A 19,158-nucleotide genomic window follows, 5' to 3' on the forward strand; every position below is an offset into this window, starting at 1 on the left:
AGGAAACAAGGAAGATTTTACTTCCACTGGTGACTATCTTGTTTACCTAGGTCTCAATTCTATCTCTTAGAGTTCTAAGGTGCAATGGATTGTGGCTCATTGCTCTACTGAAGCACGATATCGCTCTATTACAACCATTGCAGTTGAGATCATTTGGATCTACTCACTTCTCAGTGAACTTAGTGTTCTTCTTCCACAACAACCGGTGCATTATTGTGACAAAGTTGGTGCTATAAATTTGTGCTCCAATCCAGTATTTCACTCTTGCAAGAGACATGTGGCTTTGGATTACCACTTCATTCGAGAGCAAGTTCAGAGTGGCGCTCTTCGGGTTACTCATGTCTCATCTATTGATCAGTAAGCAGATGCGCTCACCAAACCGCTTCTGCGAACACACTTCATCTTCTTAAAGACCAAGATTGGACTCTCCTCTGGGAGCTCCATCTTTTGGGTGCATGATAGAGATAACAGATAACCTTTATCTGTAAGGGAATTTCACCAAAATAACCATTTTAGAAAACATATTTCAAAAAACAACGACGTAATCAACTTATTTAAAAAAAAACCCAACTTTGACCTGTCCACTGCACATGTGTACAGTCAAAGGCGACACGTAAGCTTTGACTGCTTGTGTGTTGCCACATCATCAGTGCAGTGAAAGTACATCAAAACATTGGCTGCCATGTCATCTTTTTGCCAGGTTATCTGCCCCGTCAATTGTCATGTCATTAAATGATTAAAAAATTGAATTTTTTAAAAAAACATAAAAAATCAAATACACATTTTAAAACCTAATATTAAAAATAATCAATTATAAAAACTCTAATAAACAATTAAAAAATTAACTCTTACTTATTTAACACCATTTAATATCAATTAAAATATTTATTAATTAAAAAAATTGTTACACTTTTTAGTACTTTATATTTTAAAAAACAGTATACTAATTATAATTAAAATATTTAGAAAAATAAAATATTTAGAAATTTACAATATTTATAAATAGAAAAAATCTTACTCTTTCTCATTTATTATGGATTTAAAATATTTATAAATTAAAAAAATCTTACTCTTAAGTCTTACCATACATTAAAATTTTAAAATATTTATAAATTGAAAAATATACAAAAAATTTATTTTAGAGATTAAAAATACAATTTATTTGTATAATTTTATCAAATTATTTACAAAATAATAAATTATTAAAAATATATATTATTTAATTAAAAATCTTACAACACCTTTTATTATCAATTAAAAATATTTATTAATTGAAAAATATTAAAATTTTCTTGAGTTTAAAAAATAAATGTATCGGTTCACTTTTTATTACCTTATATTTAAAATAATAAGTTATAAAAAATCTTACTCTTATCTATTTAAAACTTTTATTATCGATTTAAAAAAATATTTTAATTATAATTTTTGAAAATTTTAGTTTTGAGTTTAAAAATATAATTTATCAATACATTTTTTTCAAATTTATCGATAGACTTTTTATTATTTTATATTTAAAATAATTAAAAATAAAAAAATATACTTATTAATTAAAAAATCTCACTCTTACTTATTTAACACTTTTTATTATCGATTTAAAATATTTTTAAATTTTTAATTGAGAGGGGAGCGTTGAGGGCAAGAGTGAGGCTGAGATGTGGTAACAGACACTACGAGAGGGGAGAGGAGATGAGAGGAGGCCGAGGTTGAGCGGCGGTAGAAGGGGATCGACGACAGCAGGCCTGTTAGGAGCGGAAGACATAGGTACTTAACCCCAGGACCATAACAGTACACCCCGCCCTCCCGAGCCGATGACCACGGCGGCCTTAACACAACAACGTGGACTGGGTCAAGAGCCCATACTCCCTTACGGCGCCCCACCAAGGGCATGCGGTCCACCTGCTCACGCGGGGCTTGAAGGCGGGACATAGAGCCTACTCTGATACCAAATGTTAAGAACCTAGCCAATACTACCCAAAAGACCGGCCTGTTAGTAGCGGAAGGCATAGGTACTAAACCCAAGACCATAACAGAGGCCGAGGCCGAGCGGCAGCGAGAGGCCGAGAGGAGAGGAGAGAGAGAGAGAGAGAATGAAAAAAATAAGAAGTGAAGACTTATGTGGTGGGAGATGATAGGGCAGATGATGTGGAAAAAAGAGGGTAGTAGATTATGACATGGAAGCTTACGTGGCATATGACATGGCAGAAAATGATGTGGCAATCTATGTGTTGATCTACCTTCACTACACTGATGACATGGTGACACGCAAGTAGTCAAAGCTTATGTGTTGCCTTTGACTGAACACATGTGCAGTGAACCGGTCAAAGTTGGGTATTTTTCAAAATAAGTTGATGACGTCGTTGTTTTTCGAAATATGTTTTTTTAAACGGTTATTTTGGTGAAATTCCCTATCTGTAATCCTACTGATAACACTTATCTTGTAATCCTATCCATATGTGACCTATAAATACCTTTGATTCATGAATGTAAAGCACTATAAAATATTCTTCATTCTGATTTCAATATTTTCTACCATTCAGGGATTGTACTCTTATCTCTTTACTTCCTAAATCAAAATAACATAAGAACAAGTTGTATATATTGAGGTATAATTAGCAATCAACAGCCAATCAAGTTTCAGCGTTAGTTAAGTTTGTAAATTCAAAAAATTTGTCACCACATGTATGGCCACCGCTTTATTGGCACAAAAAGTTGCTTTTCACTTGAAGCACATGAGCTTCATTTTCGCAATTGAGAACCACATAATGCTCAGCTATTGATGTCTCACCAAATCCCAAGCCTTCGAATCCGGAACAATAGTTTATACGGCGGCTATAGATTGCGCCAGTACGCCAATCATCTTCTATGTTCAAATGAAGGTGAGCCAGTTGTTGTAAAATTGCTCATTAGGTAGAGACTTAAAGACTACAAATTATGCCACATGACGATTGAAAGAGGACAACTTTGACGCTGATCAATTGAAGGCTAACAATAACAGTTCTAGGCAGGAGTGGGAGCACACCATGTGATCGTCCATACGATATTAGGCCACTTTTCTTTTTGTTCTTGTACAGAAGGACTCTCCATGTGGGTTGGCAAGTACATTAAGTACATGATCCATGGAAATTTCTCAAATGTTGGACTGGCCGCAAGAAATTATACCAAACCCGCTTAAATATTTGCAAACAGAAACCTAACAATATGATGAATGAAGTGGAATGATCTGTATAATTTCTGTATTGAAGTGTTTCAACAATTATGTCAGATGTACACAGGAAGTACTTTCCATCTAAAATGCTTCTTCTAGAAGCTGTGGACAAGTCTTTGATGATCACTAAATCCTTCAAAGTGCAATGTTGATGAGTGCCGGCAAGAAGAGATGGAGAGAATCACTGCCTTCTCCGTTTCTTTGGAGACTCTTTGCGCGAGCAGCCTTAGTATGGCTTCCATTAAAACTGAATTACAAGGTAATCTGAGAGGAGAGTTGCTTGTTAGCCCATACTCTTCTTCTGAAATTTTGAAGAGCTCTTCAAAAACTGGGGTGGAGAGGTAGTTGAGGGGGACTTCAAACCGCTTCTGGTCGGTGGTGTAGAAAACAAAGTGGCCTCTGCTAGCAACCATTTTATCCTGCCTGACGCTATATCCGGCAACATCTGCTCTTTTCTGTGAGATTCTTTTCCTTCCCATGGCTGCCATCCTCTGCCATTTCTTCGCCATCCGCAGGAGCTTGCTGGGTTTGATCATTGTTGAGCTACGATGGAGAGAATGCTGAGTAATAGGAAAGATGAGGATCGAGAGCTTGGATTGCTGTGGAGTTTGTGTTTTGCAGAGACCTATGATCTCTTATATATTTTCAGGGAAAGAGGATTGGATTTGAGGGTGGGCCTCGTTTAGGATGCAAAACCATGTGATTGTTGGACATGTTGGCTGTTAGGTATGGTGGCATGTCGGGTTCATGTTTGGATTTTCTTCAGGTACCATCTTATCGTGACTTAAATGTTTTGCCCACACCTATTTTCTTATGCCTTTTTTTCTTAGGCAAATTTTATGGAACTTCTTCATGGAAGAGGGACCCTCCCCTCCCTTGTGTGAGATCAGTGAGCTCACCTGTCGAGCACCAACGTGAAGGTTATTTGATGTTCACAACACATCATGTATTTAAAAATACATGATGTGTATGCAATTGTGTTTTCATGGAAACATGTTCTTGACATATAACTTTTTGTGCAAATCCTTTTTTTGCTTATGTTGTCTACAGTTTATGTCCATTTTCTACATAGAAAAACAAATTTTCGTAGGGAAATTTATGCCCACAACTATTTTCTTATGTCTTTTTTTCTTAGTCACCTGCCTATTCAGCTAAGAGCCGAGTGAACGAGGGGGCTGATCTTTTCTGTCTACTTTTCTCCATCCTTTAGCTAGAGTGTATGAATTAAGAGGGATGAGACTCCCTCCTTGTTTCATTCACCGTTGATAGTAAGTTCAAGATAACTCCAACTCAAACTGTAAATTCTGTATCCATCTATGATATGTAGCTAGAGAGTTAGTCTTTGTAATCATTAAGGGTCTTTGTAAATCTTTATAAATGCTTTACTCCTCATCAATGAATATATGACAATTACTTTGCTCTTCCTCATCTTCTACATGGTATCAAAGCTTGATCAACAATCCCTTCTCCCTTCCCGTCACTGAAAGTCATCAGAGCTCGCCGAAGCCGTTGCTACTATGACCTCTCTCCCCATCACATACCTCAATTAATCAGAAGGCTTGCCATCACTGGAAATCACTACCATGGGCGGACCCCTAGGGACGTCCGAAGCCGTCATTGACATTGTTGATGTTGTCGCCGCTATCGTTGTTGTTGTTGTCGCTGCTGATACATGTATTTTTTCCTCCATCTTTAATGTCTTTCTAAAAAGTTCATTGATTGTTCCCTTTTTATGCCCATAGCCACAAAGATTGTCAATAATCTCACCACTCCCAATCCCAAATACCATACATGGCTTTGTCAGAACAAGCTGATTTTTGGTGCTCTTGTCAGCTCTCTCATGTCATGCTTGTTTCGCTTATCACTCAATCAAAGATCTCTCATGAAGCCTGGAATACTCTTGTATACACTTATGCCCGGCCTTTACGCAGTCACATCAAGAAGATCGAAGAACAACTCAAGCATACCACTAAGGGATCTCAATCTATTGCTGATTATATGCAGTTTATTAAAACACTTGCTGATGAACTTGCGGCCCTAGGAACACCTATGGATGTAGAGGATCTCACTGAGAAAATTTTGGATGGACTCAGTGATGATTACAAACCACTCATTGGTATTTGAATTGGTTGTGACACGCCAATTTTTTTTGAAGAACTGCATGAAAAACTTAACAACTAGGAACTCTCACTACATTTCCATCTATCTCCCTCCTCTCCTCTTCCAACTTCAAAAAATGCAGCCAATTCTTGCTTAAATTCCGGTAAGTCACGTAATCAGAATCAACGACAACCTGGGGCTTCCTCCTACCACCCACCGACAACTCCAGCCCTCAGTCTCACCAACACCGTCAGTATTGAATTTATGAAAAAGTGAAATACTTCATTGACATCAATAACCTGTTGTAATCAGAATACATGAACCTCTATTTATAATAGAGGAAGGTAGTAGAGTCCATTTACAATAAAACTACCCTTGTCCCAATTACACCCAAACTCTAACACTTAAAGATAAGTCCTAACATAATTAAAAAACTCAATATAGATAAAAGACAAACATAACTCAAACTAAAACTCTTCTTTGACATGACCATAAGATAAGATACTTTTGTGAGTCCTTGATCTTCCAACTTATGTGATAAGGATACCAGCTCATGGTAATCATTGTGGGTCCTACATCTTATGGTCTTGGGCCCATCTTGTGGGCTTGAGCTTATCTTCCAACACTCCCCCTCAAGTTGGGGGTGAGAGAACAACATGAACTCCCAACTTACTGCAAATGATGTATAAAATATTTTTTTTAGAAAATGGCACATCTTCCAATATGCCTTCATCTTCCAATACTCCCCCTGACACTGTTGCGTCCTTCCATGAGGCCCTGTGGCATTATATAAGTGAGAGTAAAAATTACTCCTAGCCGTTAAGTCATTGCTTCAAACTCCAGTCCTAATGCTAGAGTAGGGCACACTCCGTCTTCTATCGGTAGTGTGTCTTTGGCATTGCTCTGAAGTATCCACCATCGTGTCCCTCCATGGGACAATGACTCTCAAGTGGTAGGAGACATAAAAGCCATTACAGAGGGGGGGGGGGGGGGGGGGGGGGGGGGGGGGGGGGGAGTGGATAACGTAGATGTAATAATAAGTTTCTTGGTCATGGTTTCTCAATGTGATATATAACACAAAAGAGAACCAAGAAATAATGTCCCCAAACAGACATAATAGTAACAACTATATAAAACACGACCATCTTCCAACACATATAACACGAACCAAATATTAAACTTTGTAAAAGAACCCATGAAATAATCCGATATAAAAATTTCTTCTTAGATGCACAAGCTTTATCTTTTGTGTTCCCCCTTTCTTGAATATTTTGGTCACATAAACTTATTCACAACATATAAAATAAAATACCTCTTTCTTGTACTTATTCTACTTCTCCCCCTCAAGCTGGGAGGTAATGGCAGTGATCCCAGCTTGAACCAAATATCATAGATGTAGCAATAGGCCCAAATAACAGAGATGTATAAATAATCCCTCAAACCAGGGAGAAGTGAGATATTTTCCTGATATATCAACTCAAAAAATGACACAAAACAATCGGCTTAAATTCGGATTTTCAATGTAACTGAATACTAGCATGACATTTGATTCTACCAATGCGAATATATCTTTAAATATAGATCATATTGACATGAAATTTTCTTCGTCTAAAACTAGACTTAATACCTTTCATCCAAGTATAACTTCACAATATAATTATTAGAAGATAAATAATCTGATAGCTTTCGGTCCTTGTCATCTGACCGAACTAAGTATTGTTTCTACTATTTTTCCAAAATGACCATTGACTCTTCCAAGATCAATATTTCCTTATAAAAAAATCATACAGAGAATTGGTTAAATAGGTAAGAAAATAAACTTACGGATATTTCTTTTTATATATAGTTTTCCATATAAAGTCTCTTTCTTTGTAGCATAAAATACCTCGTAAGTTGAGGCTTTCTGCTGCTGCTCAAACCTCTTTTTAAATTTGACCTTTGCAGCTTCAAATATCGATTTCTCTTTGTAGATAACTCAAATAAAAAATTGGTTGAATATGTAAAAGAATATACTTACATATATTTCTTTTGATATATATATATATATATATATATATATACATATATATATATATCTCCATATAAAGTCTAGTTCTTGATAGCAAAAAATACCTCGGAAGTTGAAGATTGTTGCAGCTGCTCAAACCTTTTTGCAATCTGAGAAAAGGATTTAGAGAAAAGGATCACATTACCTCTATGAGTTGACCAAGTCAACTCACAGAACCTGCTCTGATACCATGTTGAATTTATGGAAAAGTGAAATACTTCATTGACATCAATAACTTGTTATAATCAGAGTACATGAACCTCTATTTATAATAGAGGAAGGTAGTGGAGTCCAATTACAATAAAAATATCCATGTCCCAATTACACCCAAACTCTAACACTTAAAGATAAGTCCTAACATAATTAAATAACTCAATATAGATAAAAGACAAACATAAAAAAACTAAAACTCTTCTTTGACATGACCATAAGATAATATACTATTGTGAGTCCTTCTTGATCTTCCAACTTATGTGATAAGGATGCCAGCTCATGGTAATCATTGTTGGTCCTACTTCTTATGGGTTTGGGCCCATCTTGTGGGCCTTCCTTGGTCGTGTGGGCTTGAGCTTATCTTCCACAGTGCCCTATATTTTGTCAGATGCAACCATACACCATCCTAGGCCCTTGCCAACCTCCTCACTAGCAACCTCACCCATTGGCACCATGGAAACCATAAGCTCATCTTGCAACCACCAAATCTTCTATCGGTTCTGTTTGGCTTCTAAATAGTGAAGCATTTCACCATGTTACTATAGACTTGGACAGGTTGTCATCCTGGGTTAAGTACATGGCTTTCCGCTACCAAACAGATCGGTCTTTTGGTATGTATTGGCTCAATGCTTAACATTTAGTATTAGAGTGGGCACCACATTGTGAGTTCGACTCCTAGCATGGGCGATCGCGTTGACCAAGACGCAGTAACAGTGTAACAGTGGACCAGCGTCACTAAATTTTAGGCCGCCATGGTCGTTGGCTCGTAACGGTGGATGTATTGTTGTGGCTTTGGGTTAAGTACATGGCTTTTCGCTACCAAACAGATCAGTCTTTTGGTATGTATTGGCTAGGTGCTTAACTTTCCACATTTTTACGGTCCCTGGATCTAACACGATGATTCGTACGAAAGAAGAAGAGAAGAAAATAAAATCAAGCCGAAGGGAAGCTTGAAAGCCCTTGAGCTCGTTTAAGAGAACTCAAACCCTTTGTTTTAACCTAAATCAGACTTTCCTCTGTTCATTCCATTCCCCCTCTAAATAGGATTCATGTCCACAAGGTTCAAGAGAAAATTACAATTTTGCACCTCTCCCCCCCCCCCCCCCCCCCCTTCTATGGCATTTAACTTGAAAAGTAAACTAAATGACTAAGTAAATGACTCAATCAGATTAATTGACGCAGCCATGGTGTCTTTGCCTGTCTCGACTTGCTATTGGGTTCATAACATTAGAAAATTACAATTTTTCCCCTTCATGGCATTTAACTTGAAAAGTAAACTAAATGACTAAGTAAATGACTCAATCAGATTAATTGACGCAGCCATGGTGTCTTTGCCTGTCTCGACTTGCTATTGGGTTCATAACATTAGAAAATTACAATTTTTCCCCTTCATGGCATTTAACTTGAAAAGTAAACTAAATGACTAAGTAATTGACTCAGCCATGGTGTCTCTGCCTAACTCGGCCTACTAATTCTTACATAACCAAAATTATTATGGAAGGAGGTCTAATAGAAGAGTTTCAGTTTAAAGGTGATTTAGTTATGTTAGTCTTCTATTAACATTGAGTTATTTAATTATGCTAGGACTTATCTTTAAGTGTTAGAGTTTGGGTGTAATTGAAACATGGGTAGTTTAATTTTAATTGGACTCTACTACTTTCCTCTATTATAAATAGGGGTTTATGTACTCTGATTATGTAGAATTTAGGATCCCATGAGAAGAACTGTAGATCAACGATGATCAAGAAGAAGAACAAGAGAGAAAAGAGAGGAGAAGGAGAAGAACGTGGAAGGAGGAGAGAGTTTGGATTAAGGGAAGAAGGGTTTGTGTCAAATATGAAGAAGGAGGGTTGGACGAATTTGTGGAAGGAGAGGAGAGGGCTTCAATTCTCTACCTCTTATCCCATGCCTTTATTTATAGTTTTACAATGCCCTTAGGGTTACAACTTGATAAAACAAAAGACATAAAAAGAACACATATTTACACCTCTATGCCATCTTTATGGAAAGTACCATATTTTACACATATGCCACTCTTTTGACGTGTGGGCTTCTTATCTTGAGCTTGTGGACTTGAGCCCATCTTTCAACACTCCCCATCAAGTTGGAGGAGAAAAGAAATCATAAATACCCAACTTACCACACATAAAAGATAGGATTTTAGATGTAATGGGTTTAGTGAGAATATCAGCTACTTGCTCTTGAGATGAAACATGTTTGAGGGAGATTATTCCTGCTTGAAACTTCTCCTGTATAAAGTAACACTCCACCTCAATATGTGTAGTTCTTTCATGGAAGACTAGATTTGAAGTAATATGAATGGCTGCTTTGTTATCACAATGCAAATGCATGGAACCTCTTTTATGAAATCCTAATTCGGTAAGAAAGGTCCTAATCCATAATAGTTAACTAACTTTATGGGCCATAGCTTTGTATTCTGCTTTGGCGCTAGATCTTGCAACCACATTTTGCTTCTTACTTTTCCATGTAACCAAGTTTCCTCCAACAAGAGTGCAATATCTCGATGTAGATTTCCTATCATCAGGTGATCCAGCCCAATCTGCATCCGAGAAACTTTCTATGTTTGTTGGAATATTTGTTTGTATCGACCAGGCCAGTCATTTTATAAGATCTGTGCGGATGCTTTCCTAATTGGTTCGAGCCTTTTAGCACACTGGTTTCAACATGGTATCAGAGCAAGGAATTTAGGATCCCTCTTGATGAAGTTATTATGGAAAATGTTCAAGAAGTTGTAAAAGAAGAAGTTCAGTCATGAATAGATAAGTTCATTCTCTCCTTATTTATATTTTATTTCCTTTCCTTATTTACATACTCCTCTTTATTATTATTTTTACTTCTTGAACTTTGAATCACATCAAGTCAAGATAAATCTTTATATGTTGTGAAGATTTATTTTAATGACTAAATTGATGTTATAATCTTGATCTTCTTGTTAATCAACTACAAACGTGATCAAGATCATTTGTTGTTTCCGTCTTATTAAGATTGATGGGTGAGATTCAATTACCTTATGTAACTTGAATCAATCTCATTTGAGGTAGAATTTCAGCACATGTTGCTGTAACTTCTCCTACTTAATGTTGCTCATGGGTTTGTGTTATGTTATTGGATGTCCACTATATGTTTGGTTAAATTCCAGCAGTCATTTATCCTTTGTAGTTCCTTTTGAACTTCTACAATTGAATTTTTTTTTTTTACGTTGAAGCATCCCATGAGCTAAAGATAAATTTCTTCCAAGTATCTTGATTTGCCTTTAAATCTTCTCTAAATATTTTCTCTATCTCTCGGTTTGTGTTGGAGTTTGGATTAAGGCCTAGACGGTTGCATCTACCTTCTACTCTTTGTTTTTAATAATACAAGAGGAGTTGAATGATGGCTGGATGTTATTCTCACTTGCTAAAGGCACAAATTTTTCGATAATTTGGTGCTTGCTCTCATGAAAGATATTGGTTCTTGTTCTCTTTTTTGTTGACTGATTTGGTCCACGGGTTCTTCAAATTATATTGAGTAATTGTTCTTTGAAGAAGACCCCTTCCCTTGACCTCCACATTTGATTTGCCTCATCATGGAGAGTGGACACAACAGTTATAAGAGTGATATACTCCGTATTACTACAATTCCACTTAGAGGTCTCTCCAATTACATGAGCTGGTCACAATCGGTTCGGAGGGTTCTTATTACTCGTGACCTCTTAAGCCACATTATTAAATTTCCTCCTTCGATTGATGAAGAAGATGAGACCTACCACAAGTGGGTTAAGCATGATAACAAGGTGATAAGTTGGCTCATCAATAGCATGGAAGAGCATGTGGCCAACAATGTGGTCCACTTGTAAACCACCAAGGACATATGGCACACTTGTGCTAAGCGTTACTCAAGTACTGCGTAATTACAAAAAATATATGATGTCTTACAAAATATGCTGCATACGAGACATGGAGATAATATTCATGAATTTTTAGCACAGTTTCGAGGCCTTCTCCAAGAATGGAAACTAGCTCAGCTATACTCCATTGATATTGTCGTTCAAGAACGACAATGAGAACCTTTGGCAGCAACCATTTGCTTATCGAATATTAAACCTTACCTTGAGGTTGCCAAAAATCAGCTTCTAAGTTCTTCCACTCTTCCATCCTTCGATGACATTAGTGCTACATTACTTCGGATACCGAATCCATCCCCTCCTTTTCCTATTGATGCCCCATTGGCGATGTTCTCCAGCAATCGGGGTACATCTTCCTCATACCGAGGACGGGGCAGAATTATGAGAGGGGGTCGAACTATGAGAGGGGCTGAAAATAGAGGTGGTAGAACGGGTCCGAATTCTTCTCGTGCTGAGCCTCGAATTTGCACATACTATGGTGGTCAGAATCACCTTGTGGCAACATGATGAAAACTTCATGGCAATCCTGATTGGGCTATGGCTAACCCAGTCTCTATTAGCGTTGAGAAACAAGAAGATAAGGCTGAATCATCCTCTGAAAATGTGACTCTTACTGCTGAAGCACTCTCCTCTTTTTCGACAAATTCGTCTAGCCCTCATTTTCACTTTGATGCAAACCACTTTTCCCTTAATCCAAACTTTCTCCTTCCACGTCCTTCTTCTTCTCATCTCCTTCTCTCTTCTTCTTCTTCCTCGTTGATCTAAAGTTCCTGCCATCTGATCATAAATTCCACATTGTTGAAACCAGTGCGCTAAAAGGCTCGAACCTCCTAAGAAAGCAACCCCACGGTTCTTATACAAGAACTGGCCCAGTCGATACAAACAAATATTCCAACACTCCCCCACATAAGATCCGTGGGCTTGACGAATTTAGTCCCAATGTTTGTGGGGGTTGCCCCGTGTTGTGGGTCCCCCAGTTTGTGGGGGTTCCCCATGTTGTGGGTGTCGCACGTGCGGGGCTGTATTGGAATTGGATGCCTGTCTTTAGTATTCACGTTGCGCCTTCTCTAATAGGTCTATCTTTTAGAGCAATGGTTATAATATGGTATCAGAGCAGGTTGGTCCCGAATTCGAATCCCGCTCCCACGAATTTGTCCTGGGTTTTTCCAGGAATTTGTCCCGGGTTTTTCTGGTGAATTTGTTCACGGGTTTTTCCTGTACGGGGGAGTGTTGGAATATTTTTTTGTATCGACCAGGCCAGTCCTTGTGTAAGATCCGTGCGGATGCTTTCCTAATAGGTTCGAGCCTTTTAGCGCACTAGTTTCAACAATGTTGAAGGGCCCATATTTTTATACAGCAATCCTCTTCCTGGAGCTCCTTTTAGGTATTGTAATATTCTCTCTAAGGCCTGCCAATGGGTAATTTGGGGTTTGTGCATTAATTGACTCACCACACTTACAACATATGATATGTCAGGCCTAGTTACCGTGAGATAGATCAGTTTTCCCATGAGTCTTTGATATTTGCCAGTATCAATATCTTCTCCATTTTTGGCACACAATTTTACATTTGTATCCATAGGTGTGTCAAGTGGTCGACAACCCTTCATTCTTGTTTCTTCAAGGAGATCCAAGACATATTTTCTTTGAGACAATATTATCCCATTCTTGGATTGAAGAACTTCTATGCCCAAAAAATATTTAAGCCTACCCAGATCTTTAGTCTTGAATTCCTAACATATCATATTCTTCACTTCTTGTATGTTCTGAGCATCATCACCAGTTAAGATAATATCATCAACATATATATCCAATAATATTTTCCATTTGACAGTATCTTTATAATATACTAAATGATCAACTGAGAACCAATGAAAACCAAACCATAGAAGTGTTTGACTAAATTTATCAAACCAAGCCCGAGGGAATTGCTTAAGCCCAAATAAAGATTTTTTTTACCGGCATACCAACTCCCCCTCAACCACATAACCAGGTTGTGGAACCATATAAATTTCCTCACGTATATCATCATTTAAAAAGGTATTTTTGACATCCAATTGATATACTGGCCATGATGAGTTAGCAGCAATAGATAAGATGATACAGACCAAATTCAATTTGACAACAGGAGAGAAGGTCCCCTTGTAATCTATCCCATAGCACTGAGTATAACCTTTCTCAATGAGTTGAGCTTTAAGACAAACAACCGATCCATCCGGGTTATGTTTCACCAAAAATACCCATCTACAACCAACCGGTCTTTTACCTTTTGGGAGTGATGCTAAGGACCAGGTTTGATTTTCATATAAGGCGTGCATTTCTTCATCCATAGCGGCCTTCCATCCTGGATGTTTCAGAGCCTCTTGATACGAGTGTGGATTGGAAGTAGAAGAAAGAGAAGCAAGGAATTGAAAACACTCGGAAGACAAGCGATGGTGAGACATAAAATTTGAGATAGGACGCGAAGTAGTATAGGAATGACGTTCCTTTCTTAAAGCAATAGGTCTAGTATCAAATTCAAGCCCAAACATAGCAGGAGGACTTACCTCTGGTGGATCCGACAACTCCAAAGATGAAGGTATGATCGATGCATCAGGGGGTGGATTAATATTAACATTGAAAGGCACAAGCGGACACAGAGTGGTAGAAGGAAATGTTCATCCTGGAGGAGTATCATGGGAGGAGTAGAAGGAGGTGTCCTCAAAGAAAATCACATCCCGAGAAACAGGCATCCTCCGAAGGGTAGGTGTTATGGGCTGGTATGGGCTGGCCCATGGCCCTACCCTTGTCTGCCTAGGGGTTATGGTCCTGGGTTTAGTACCTATGTCTTTCGCTCCTATCAGGCCGGTCTTTTTTTATGCCGGTCTTTTGGGTAGTATTGGCTAGGTGCATAACATTTGGTTTTAGAGCTAGCCTACATTGTGAGTTCGAATCCTAGCGGAAGCACTTTGCACTATGTCCCCTATGCAAGGGTCCTGTTTCGGGAGTTGCACAGGGATGGGCTGGCGCAAGGCCGTCGTGGATGTTGGCTCTTCCAACGAGGGTATGGTGTTATGGGCTGGTATGGTTTGGCCCATGACCCTACCCTGGTCCGCCTGGGGGTTATGGTCCTGGGTTAAGTACCTATGTCTTCCGCTCCTATTAGGCCGGTTTTTTTTTTTAGGCTAGTCTTTTGGGTAGTATTGGCTAGGTGCATAACAGTAGGATTGTAACAGACTTAACCTTTCTGGGTGCGAAAGTACCCCAAAAAATGCACCTCATAGACCGAGGATCAAGTTTATTTTTTTGTGGGGAAGTAACATGAACAAAATATGTACATCCAAACACTTTAAGAGGAAGAGAAAATGGATATTCACCATGAAATAAAACAGAGTAAGGAGTTTTATTATGGAGAACTGATGAAGTAACCTATTAATAAGAAAGCATGTCGTAAGTATAACATGAGGCCAATAAATATAGGGTACCTTCATGGAGTAAAGGAGGCCCCGAGCAACTTCAAGAAGGTAAAGATTCTTCCTTTCAGCAACACCATTTTGTTGAGGGGTATAGGCACATGATGTTTGATAGATAAGCCCATTACCTCACAAAATGATTTGAATTCATTAGAAAAATATTCCTTACCATTATCAGATCTAAGGATTTTAATTTTCTTCCCAAAATGTGTCAACACCATTGCATGAAAATTTTTAAACAAAGGAAGAATTTTTGAACTCTCTTTAAATAAATATAACCAAGTCACTCAGGTAAAATCATCAACAAAAATGATAAAATATTTAACTTGGAAAATATTTGAGACACATAAAGGTCCGCATACATCATAATGTATTAACTCAAAAGGAGCAGTACTTGTAGTTGTAAGACGAGGAGAATATATACTCCTAATGCGTTTACTTAATTGACAAACCTCACAAATGAAATTAGAAAGTAGTTTTAAAGAACGAAGTGAAGAGGTTGATGGATGACCAAGACGGTTGTGCCAAAGTTGGGCCTCGGATGTAGTGGATGATAGGGCAACTAATGGTGGAAGAGTGAAGTAGTACAAGCCCCCCTTTTCATGGCCGCCATCAATCACCTTCTTCGTAGTGAGATCCTGAAATATACAAAAAGACGATGAGAAGGTGACAAAGCAATTCAAATATTTTATTAATTGACTAATAGAAAGAAAATTTAAAGGAAATTGAGGAGCAAACAAAACATCTTGAAGAGGAATAGACGAGGTAAGAGAGGAAGAACCTTTGCCAAGGACCTTGGTTTGGGTACCATTAGCAATAGTAACAAATTTCTGAGGAAGACAAGGAGATAATGATTGAAACAAGTGTTTGTTACCTGACAGATGTTCGGAGGCCCCGGAGTCGATGATCCAAGTGGAAGATGATGAAGAGAAAGAAAGCATACCTGAGGCAATAGTAGTAGCGACAGTAGATAATGGAGGAATGGAGGATTCCATTAACGACTTCATCTTCTAAAATAAAACATAGTCTTCAGTAGTGAGAGTCACATTTCTGGAGTGGGAGTTAGCCTTTTCTTCACATTTCTCAACTTTAATAGAGACTGAGTTGGTCATGGCCCAATCAGGCTTGCCATGATGTTTCCAACATGTTTCTACAAAATGGTTCTGACCACCACAGTAAGTGCAAAGTCGAGGCTCAGTATGGGAATTATTCGGACCCGTTCGACCACCTCTATTTTCTGCCCCTTTCATAGTTCTACCCCCTCTCATATTTCTACCCCGTCCTCAGTGTGAGGATGATGCACCCCGATTTCCGGAGAACATAGCCGATGGAGCATCAATAGGAGAAGGAGGGAATGGATCAGATATCCATAGTAATGTAGCACTGATGTCATCGAAAGATGGAAGAGCGGAGGAACTTAGAAACTGGGTCTTCGCAACCTCAAGGTAAGGCTTAATATTTGACAAGCAAACTTCTCGTTGTCATTCTTGAATAGCAATGTCAGTGGAGTATGGCTAAGCTATTTTCCATTCTTGGAGAAGGCCCCGAAATCGGGCAAAAAATTCATGAATTTTATCTCCGTGTTTAGTATGCAACATACTTTGTAAGACATCATATACTCTTTGTAATGAGGCAACACTCGAGTAAAGCTTAGCACAAGTGTCCCAAATGTCCTTGGCTATTTCCAAGTGGACCACATTGTTAGCCACATGCTCTTCCATGCTATTGATGAGCCAACTGATAACCATGTTATCATTTTTAACCCACTTATAGTAGGCTTCATCTTCTTCATCAATCGGAGGTGGGATTTTGATAACATGACTTAGAAGGTCACGAGTAATGAGTACCCTCCATACCGATTGTGACCAGCTAAGGTAATTGGAGAGACCTCTTAGTGAAATCGTAGTAATGTGGAGTATGTCACTCTTATTACTGGTGTGTCGACTCTCCATGATGAGGCAAGGCAAATGTGGAGGTCAAGGTAATATGAACCACATCAACCTGTGACAAAACCTGATAACAAATATGGTAATCATCCCCAACACCTTTCAAGTTTGGATGAAAACCATGGCCCATTCTTTAGCAAATCAAGAACCTTGGTATAGTTAAGACGCCACAAACGGGGATGGACAATCTGTTTGATAAGTTGATATTGAACGCCACAAGGAAATCCTTGATAAGTTTGAAAAGTTCTTTCAAGAATTCAAGAAGAATAACTCTCAATTTCAATAATGATCAAAGGTTTCCAAATATGTGTACAAGTCCTCTATTTATAATGAAGGACGTGGAATCCCTGTAGAATAAATCCCTTCCCCTAATTACATTCAATTAAAGGAAAATTTAAGGTAACTTACCGTAAATAGAAACCTAATATATTCCCACGTAATCTTCCAGGATATGTTGCCAATTTATGGATATCCTTGTAGATTCCATGAGATCTTCTAAGATAAGTTGTCAACTCGTGGATATCCTTGTGGGTCTCACGAGATCTTCTCATGGTGGGTCCCACCAGCTTGTGTCACCATGGTCGGCCCCACATTGTAAAAGAGTAATTCCAGCCCACGTCCTCATGGTGGGTCCCACTAGCTTGTGCCTTCATGGTGGGTCCCACAATATAACAGAGTATAACCATCCTTTGTTCACATGATTCCCCCCCTCTTGAGAAGGATTTGTCCTCAAATCCTCACCTTGGTCGATCTTTCTCAACTGTTGCAACCTCACTTGATCCTCATATATTTGTTTTGGTGTCATCGGAACTAGAGTGCTTGTCTGTTGATTGTGCCCGAATGAGTACTTGTTGGTGAAGTTATCATGATGCACACATCGGTCAAAATGCCATGATCTTCCTAAGAGGAGATGTCCAACTTGAATTGGTACCACATCAAACAAATACCTCATCCTCGTATTTATCGATTAGTAATGGTACAACAACCTGTGTCGTAACCCTTACTTTACCACTATCATTCAACTATTGCAGCATGTATGGACGAGGGTGCTTAAAAGTTGTGAACCCGAGATTTTCAATTATGGAAGTACTAGCAACATTAGTGCAACTACTGCCATCGATAATAACACAACATACCTCTTCTTTCACGTGACAATAAGTGTGAAAACTATTCTCCATTGTACTTCTGCTTCCTCTTCTTTAGCTGGCAAGCTTAAGGCACCTTGTGCGACTAGTCCAAGCATCTCACCATTATCAGCCTCGAACACCTCATCTTTGATGGGAGTATCCTCCAATGGTGGCATGTCATCTAGATCAACTTCATCTTCAGAATCAATTTCTCCATTTTCCTAGATCACTATAACTCTCTTGTTTGGACATTGGCTAGCTATGTGTCCTCTCCCTTGACATTTGAAACATTTATTCTCACTAGAATGAGTCGAAATAGGGGCTGATTTACCTTGAGAATCCATGGAAGTGGTGACCATTTTGGGCTCATGTTTGACCTTGAAGGTGGATGGATTTTCTTCTTTCTTTGAGTAGTTTGACCTCCAAGGTGCTGTAATCGAATTCTCTAGTCTTGGCCATGTACCACCCTTCTTGAGTTGCCTCTCAACTTTGATTGCCATATGCATTAAATCCTCCAACTCATCATAGTGGTGTAAATCGATTGTGTAAGCAATATCTCGGTTTAAACCTTTCAAAAATCTGGCCATTGTCGCCTCTCGATCCTCCTTCACATTGGCTCTAATCATAACCATCTCCATCTCTTTATAATAATCATAAATGTTTCGGTTACCTTGATAGAGACCTTGTAGCTTAGGGTATAGATCCCGATAGTAATGACTTGGTGCATATCAATGTCTCATCACTTTTTTCACTCATCCCAATTTTCAATAGGACGTTCTCCATTTCGCCTCCTGTTGATGCACAACTAGTTCCACCAAAGAATAGCATAATCAGTAAATTCAAATGTAGAAAAATTTGTGGGACTTTGGATCATGGTATTGTCTTACATTGACAATCTTCTTTGCCTCTCCATGCATTTGATGCTGACCGGGCAAGAAACAAGGAAGATTTCACTTCCATAGGTGCCCATCTTATTTACCTAGGTCGCAATCCTATCTCTTGGACTTCTAAAAAGCAATGGACTATGGGTCGCTCATCTACTGAGGCAGAATATTAATTTGTTGCAACCATTGTAATTTAGATACGGTAGATCTGCTTTCTTCTTATTGAACTGGGTGTTTTTCTTCCACAACAATTGATGTTTTATTGTGACAATGACGGTGCT

The 19,158-nt window shown here is 38.5% G+C and overlaps 1 protein-coding gene across 1 annotated transcript; it reads right to left on the reverse strand.

Moving 5' to 3' along the window:
* Positions 1-3,300: 3,300 nt before the first annotated feature.
* LOC137943693 (auxin-responsive protein SAUR64-like) lies at positions 3,301-3,714 on the reverse strand. The gene has a single exon (XM_068789135.1). It carries the CDS (start codon positions 3,712-3,714, stop codon positions 3,301-3,303), a length of 414 nt encoding a protein of 137 aa, XP_068645236.1.
* Positions 3,715-19,158: the final 15,444 nt, after the last annotated feature.

This window comes from Aristolochia californica, unplaced genomic scaffold (genome assembly GCF_029961685.1).
Source record: "Aristolochia californica isolate CCGP_79_NKW_82.1479 unplaced genomic scaffold, dmAriCali1.0.hap1 SCAF_11, whole genome shotgun sequence".
Taxonomy (NCBI): Eukaryota; Viridiplantae; Streptophyta; class Magnoliopsida; order Piperales; family Aristolochiaceae; genus Aristolochia; species Aristolochia californica.

Excerpts from the sequence above, each read along its gene's own strand:
- LOC137943693 (XM_068789135.1), bottom strand. The coding sequence starts at position 3,714 with ATGGCGAAGAAATGGCAGAGGATGGCAGCCATGGGAAGGAAAAGAATC.